Source organism: Periophthalmus magnuspinnatus, chromosome 1 (assembly GCF_009829125.3).
Source record: "Periophthalmus magnuspinnatus isolate fPerMag1 chromosome 1, fPerMag1.2.pri, whole genome shotgun sequence".
In the NCBI taxonomy this organism is placed as follows: domain Eukaryota; kingdom Metazoa; phylum Chordata; class Actinopteri; order Gobiiformes; family Gobiidae; genus Periophthalmus; species Periophthalmus magnuspinnatus.
This window is the reverse complement of record NC_047126.1, coordinates 12316237-12323585: the sequence shown is the minus strand read 5'-3', so window position 1 is coordinate 12323585 and position 7349 is coordinate 12316237. Positions and strand designations below refer to the sequence as shown.

The window sequence follows — 7349 nt, the reverse complement described above, 5'->3', positions numbered from 1 at the left end:
GGACTGCTGTATCTAACGGTTTCATTCAACTGTTTAATTCAAGTTTTGCGTAAAAGACTAATCTTAAATGCTACCAAAAATGTACAGAAATAACTAGACTAGCACTTTGAGTAGTGTAGCTTATGTGTACTTCATACTTAAGTACTAATTTGGGACAGTAGACTACATTTTTAACCATGTAATTGTACTATTACTTGATTAAGACGGTTCAGTACTCTTTCCACCATTGTTACAGCTTATAGTGAGTACTCCTTCTCATATTAAAGATAGGCTTATGTAAATGGCATAATAATGGGCCCCTGCAGTCACACATTCAATAACACGAGTAATAATTCATCCGTGTAACATTTAAGGGTGATTGTGTTGAAAGCGTATACCCGTGATTACTGTTTATCTGTTATTAATCCTACTAATTTCATCCAGTGACAGCAGGAGAGCTTTTAGCATCTCATTCTCCAGTTGAACAAACAACCACGTTTCCTGTGAACTCTCTCCGCATATTCCAAACGCAGTTATCTAAAAGCTGTATGCAACCTCCCATTATCCAGCCGGGCCACTTAAGAACAGTACAGTCATTTAAACCTAGATTAATTAGTCTTATGGGACAGTATATTATGCGTTTTCACTGCAGGGTTCCTTTGATCAGGCTTGGGAAACACAATAGTGCCATGTGACTCCTGCTATGGGAAAAGCCAAGGAAAAGATCTGAGTCAAATATTAGTGACTGATGCCTGTTTTAATGATGGTTCACAAACAGTTGGTGGTTTTTGTTATGGTAATTTAAGAGTTTGACTGGGGAAACAAATCTGAAAATCGCCACTAAGTTTATCTTCAAATTATATATAAGATGTCAGTTATCCACTATGTATTTTTTTAATCTGCAAATTGAATCAAGAATTTTACACCCATGGGAAAATCCGGAAACTACATGCAATTTTGGGAATTTTTACTCTTTTTCAGTGGTGGAAGGTAACAAAGTAAAAGTAGTAAAGTACTGTATTTAAGTAGAATTTTTAGAGTATATCTGTACTTTACTTAAGTACCTTTTACAGTGGCTACTTTTTACTTTTTGCTTCACTACAAAATCTGTACTTTCTACTTCACTACATTTTTGAAGAGGACTGAAAAGTAAAAAGTACTTTCATATGATCTGAAGGGTTATTTTTACCATGTTTGTGGTAACATCCTGACCAAATATTTTTATTCAAGCTTCGGCTTTGAGCAAAAAAAATTAATTAATAAAAAAAAAAAAAGAAAAGAAAGATTCATCTTGCTACGTTTGACCAAAATATGTCTCTCTCTTTTTAAAATATCACTACATTTGCACTTTAACAAATTAAAAACACGTGCGTGAAATACTTTTTACTCTAAAACAGATACTTAAAAACTTTTACTTAAGTAGATTTTTCAATGTGTTACTTTTACTTAAGAAACAAAATTGAGTACTTCATCCTTCCCTGCTCTTTTTTGTTTTTCCTTTTGTTTATGCCACTGTTAATTTTGTATTATTTTGGATGTTTCAATGCTATGAGTAAATAAAACTCCATCCGACACCACTGCACTAAAAAGTGTACTTTCAGAGCTGGTAGCTGGTGTGAAAATTTGAGCTGAGAATCCGCTGAGCCAATCTCTGTAGCTGTATTTCCAAAGTGTACCTGGATTTATAGTGCCATGTGAGGCTTCGCAGTGTCCCATTTTATAGGCGAGCATCAGTCACCCGGAGAGCTTTAACTTTCTCTAGAGCCACACATTAAAGAGCTGCTGTCGTGGGCGTGGGTGGGAATAAGAACAGTTTGGTGGAAAAACATATGGGAGCAACTATAGCACTGCCCACAGTTAATGACTTTGGTCAGGAAGACACTACTTTCTACAATGATTAAAGAAACAGGCGTGAACTATCAAATAGCATTTTAGATAAGGCCATGATTGGTAAAAGGTTTGTGAGAATTTTCGTCAGATTAACTAATTTATCACTAATGAACCCGGACAATATACTTTCTACAAGCCACAGTACTTTGTCAATCCTGTGTCTGAGAGTTAGGCCTGGTTAGTACTTTGATGGAAGACTGCTGGGGATGCCATTTGCTGTAGTACTGTTGTGTCCTAGAGCAAAACACCTACACCTTGCTTAGTGTGAATGTGGGTGTGAGTGAGTGATTGGTGGTGGTTGGAGGGGTTGATGGCACATATTGGCATCCTCATTTTAGTCAGTCTACCCCTGGGCAGGTATGGCTAATTGCTTACTACCACTAAGTCTGGAGTGACTGAATAATGCTATGTAAAGATCTTTGGGGTCATGGAAGGTGCTATATAACCTGAAAATGTTATTTTTACTCTTCAGTCTTTTAATTTGATCAGTACTGTTTTGGGTTAAAGATGAATCTAGTGATAGTGAGTTGTTATTACCCAGAATATTCATAGACAAAACAATCACTTTTCAGCTTTTATTTTCAAAAAGCAGTCAGAGAAACATAAAATAAGCCAGTCAAGTACAACAAATGTCATTTTCAAAAAAGGCATAAAACAAAAGGTGGTAAAGACAGAAGGCCTGATGAAAGTACACAACAGCAGACATCTATTTGGTGTTGCAGTACTGGCAAATCAAAAGCAGATTCATGGTAGTCATTACACAAGGTCAAATTAAAAGAAACATGTGTCATTGTAAAGACAGAGAAGGTTCTAAAGTCAGCTAAGGCACACAGAGCCTCCCCGAGAACAACATGTCAAATAATTGAGTGAAAAAGTGAGACGTTTGTGCAACAGTTGCTCAACAATACATTCCAGTAAGAATAACAACAATCTGGCATTAGATTTACTCTGAGGCGGCAAACAGGCGCTGGCCAAACACTGATAGATTAGGTACTTTATCAATATACACCACCCATTTTATTTACTTTTGTGTCCAATTACACACCTCAAAAACCTTTGAATAAGTCACCATCTTTTTAAACCACATCTGTATTTACATGTACAATACTCTTGAAACAATGACTCATTACAAAATTCTTATGTACATTTTCATCATTGTTAATCATTTTGTTACAAAATAGGACTTTCACATTAATCAAAAAACTGTTTTTGAAATGATCTATTCACTATTAGTTGTATTTATTTTGTATGAGTAAAGTGACACTGCATGTTTCTCATTGTCTCTACCCACAGAAGCAGTGGAGTTCAGGGAGGAGGAGAGGCAGCAGTAACCAACACATTTGACACACACAAGGTCAACTTGACATTAATGAACAGTAATGTCTTTAATTAGGCTTCACTACAGCACTCAATGCTGAACAAACCCAGGTGTCACGCACTGCACAGCTAATGGATGATTTAAACTAAAACTAACACAGACCTCATTATGTGTTTGTTACACAGCCCATCCTCAGATTTCACATGTCCCAAAGGTCCAGATTGTCTTGATGGTTGAACTGTTAACTCAGTTTATGTACTTCATTTAAGTTTGGGCACAGTACTATTTAGTGTGAGCTGCACATTATTGTCACAATGAAACACTACCGTCACTATCACTCAGACAGACAATGAAATAGTGTCCAGTGTAAGTAATGTTTCCTTCCTTCATCTTCTCGGTTTGGTGACGTTGTTAGGTAGCTGACCTTTGACCTCATAGGTCAAAGTTAGACAGAACACAGACTGACACACAGGTGCGGCCATAGAAAGTACAGTTTGAGCTGTGGGCCTTTGTAAATAAAGGCGACTTTCTTTACAAAAAATATTTATCATGCTGCCAAGGCAGCGACGCACTTATTTAGTCACTGACTAAACTTATCAGTCTCCATATAAATTTATAAATAAATACTCATGGACTCTCGTCATTCACACACGTTTGAGACTTCTAGAATTATATACAACATCAAGCGCCATTGAAACTGGAAGAAAGATAAAAATGACAGAACAAAATGAGAGTTTAAGGTCAGCTCGAAAGTTTCAAGTTTGAGGCAGTTTTGTAACAAACAGTTTGTTCCGTCGCCCCCTGCCTGTCACAATATGTGGGATTTATTAAAGACACCTATCCTCTGAATGCTAAGTCTCCAAACATGACAAATGTAGCGATTATGAGTTGAAACACAAAAAACTACCTACATTAGATTTCCATTACAGTCCAAACAGAATGAATTATTCTTGGAAGGCCTCTGTATTTGCATTTGTCACTTCCATTAAGCACAGCAGCTCTGATCAGGCACTCACATGAAACGCACTGAGCTGCTGCACATTTACACTTTTAAGTGTTGTGATGCTAAATATCTGTTTAAAATGATTTGAACGCCTCTGCAGTACGGCACATTACAACATTTAAATATCTTATTTAGTTTGTGCTGACAGAACACTAGGAGGCACATAGTACTCAGTACCCCTCCCCATAAACTATGTCATAAACTATAAGGCCTTTCGCAGCAGGATTCCACAACTCAGCAGTGGGGAGCACATGGCCCTGGTCTGGCTCCATCCAGAGGAATATTAAAGGCTGGACATTTCAAAGTTTGATCACAGTAAAACTCAGCCATGAGGAAACAAATAAACACACTGAAAAAGCAATGCCAGCATAATCCCCACACGACTGTCCCAGGAGCCGTCTCTGCATTCTCCGCTTTACCAACATCCAGAATATAATCCACTTCCTCTGGAGACAGGAAGTGCAAAGGCCCATTTATGAACCCTTTGAAATAAATAAACTGTAACAATACTCAGCCTCCTGTTCCAGTTGAGGCGCTGCTGCTACCTTATGCGCCCGTCAGGGCGTGGAGGTCCCAGGTGGGATTTGGGGTCTGCGCTCAGGGAGCTCCAGCGGTTCTTGGGACAGGCCTGCATGACGGGGCACGCACTAAGGCCCACCGCGCACACATCCACTGCCTCCCACATGTCTCCTACCACACTGTCCACCCAGCCCTCTAGCTCCGCCCCTGTCAGAGCCGCATTCCTCTTGGAGCGCTCCACCAGCTCCAGGCTCACTGGAATGTTGAGCACCGGGTTCAGGCCATGGAAGCTCTGGTCCATGTAACTGTTCTTCGCCGGGCCGTTGTGCAGCTTCAGAGCATCCTCTGGACAAACAAAAGAACAATAAAAGAGTCTGAATGAACACAAACATGAAAATCTGACTGCCTCCAAAATATAAATAAGATTTACATTTGTTATACACAGGGATGGGTGATATTGGTACAGATGTATATCTGAATGCATTTTTGGAGTATTTTGATGACAATATTCAGACCATTTTCAGTGCTGTGATTAAAAGTAGGTAGTGCTTCTACTTAAAACTCCACAGGATGTCTGCTCCTCACTCTGATGTGGTTGTAAATTCCTCACTGCAGCTCGAGCTGGGACATTTAGCCCACATGTTAGCCCACACATTTCTTTTCATGGGCGGGTGACAAGCTGTCAGTCTGAGGAGCTCACTGCCCACTGCCTGGGGCCGGAGCCTCCGAGAGCTCAGGGGTTTGTGTGAAAAATGGTGTAGGGGTTAGGTCACGTCCACTAGCACAAAATGAAAGAGATGGACTGATGAAAACTAACATTACAGCATCCTCAGACGTCATGATTAGGTTTAAACTTTACCAAAGGATATCAAACATAGAAAAATAATTTCATACTTTTTTCCTTCGTCTTTGTTTTATTCACTACAGTATGATTGTGTTCAGATTATAGACTCTCATGATGTCATACTCCAGTTTTCCTTATTCATTGCATGGTATTTTCATAAGAAATATCCTATAGGCAAACATACATTTGAACCAGATCATTTCTATAAGTGATGAGGCCATTGAACTTGCAGTGACACATAAAATATCTGCATATTAACAATGAGAATATTACCCGCACCATATCCATGAAATATTATAAGCCAATCTATGTCATCTGAGACTAAACCCCAGCAATTGACCAGGTAGTTAAAATTCATCCCAATTTCAACAGTTTTAATGAGGAAACAATATATCATGACTAAAAGCTCATTAAGTCAGTTTAGCATGTACAAGACCTATAAGTAAAGTTACTGTCTAACCTAAGGCAACGCATTCCTTTACCACTCCACTCACTAATTGTTCTTTTAATAGAGTGAGGTAATAGTGATTGCTCTCAGTAATAAAACAGCTCTATATTTAAAGTAATGATCAGTTAAAGGTGGTGAGAGTAGGAGGTAAAGGGGGTGATTTGCATAAATGGAGCTGAGGATTCATAATTACTTTTCATTAATGCACAATTATCTGGAACTGGTAATACGTGCAGAAATTGTTTAATGGTTATCCTGGTGTTGTGTTATCTTCTGTGGAGGTACTTCTGTTGGTGTTTTTGAGTCCGGATCTGGCATATCTGTATTTGCCCAAACACCTTACCGATTTTTGTATTGTGACAGTACAGAAGAAAATAAATATTACTTGTAAGACATTTAATGCTTTTAATACAGAAAAGATTGCCTGGAAAATCTTGTTAATCACTGATACGGGAACATACCAGATCACATGACTGCATAAGGCTAAGGACTAGCCACACTACAACTGAAACTGAGAAAATAGAATATATTTCAAAATCAAGTTAAATCAGATACTTTGGTTAATCTGGTAACTTTATACACACACCTGCACCTGTTTTTAATGTTTTATATGTACTTGTATATGTTTGTCTTGTTCTTTGTGTGTATTGAAAAAAAGAGAGATGAAAAAGAGAGTCTCATTGGTCTCCCCTGTATAAAGATAAAGATGATAAAGATTCACCGGTGACCAGACTCACATCTTGGTAAAATATTGAAGAAGTGTGTATTCTGGATCCCAGGCAGCAGAAAAGTAACTATTGTGCACTAAAATCAACGGTTCACTTTTATTTTCAGTATGATGAAAGACCAGCTCCTGCCCCTCAGAGACACAGGTTAAAGACAAAACTGGCTCCTCATTTGTTGCTTCTCTTTGTCATTAGAAGATTATTTAACAGTGAATGGTGCGATTACTCGGCTTTAGCTTCAGCGACTCTCCAGTGACTTTGACAGCCCACGGGCAGCTTATGGACCGGTACAATGTCGCGGGGCCGTTATCCACGCCAGCTGATTGATTTAATTGTGTCATTGTTTTGGGATAGCTAAGTGTGTGCGGTTGTTTAACACACTGTTTAATATGTATGAGCAGCTCTGTGGGTTATTAAGGTTGACTTGATGACAAACAACACGTCCTCAGAGGCCCGTGGGCTTGATTAGAAAGGACATCTCTGCAGATACAAGGATGTCTGCATAGCACGTGTGTTTAGACCGCTCCTATTATTGTTTTAGATTGGATAATGGGCAAACAATACAGGTAATTAATTTCAATGAGCCTAGCCTGAGATTTGCCTTTATTTCAGTTAAAGACAAA

At 38.7% G+C, this 7349-nt stretch overlaps 1 protein-coding gene across 1 annotated transcript in view; it reads right to left on the bottom strand.

Moving 5' to 3' along the window:
- Nucleotides 1-2429: 2429 nt before the first annotated feature.
- xylt1 (xylosyltransferase I) overlaps nucleotides 2430-7349 on the bottom strand; it is a 72325-nt gene continuing 67405 nt past the window's right edge. The window contains exon 11 of the mRNA XM_033971906.2: nucleotides 2430-5054. Within this exon, the coding sequence (XP_033827797.1) occupies nucleotides 4732-5054 (323 nt within the window). The 3' untranslated portion in view covers nucleotides 2430-4731. The remainder of the gene's footprint in view (nucleotides 5055-7349) is intronic.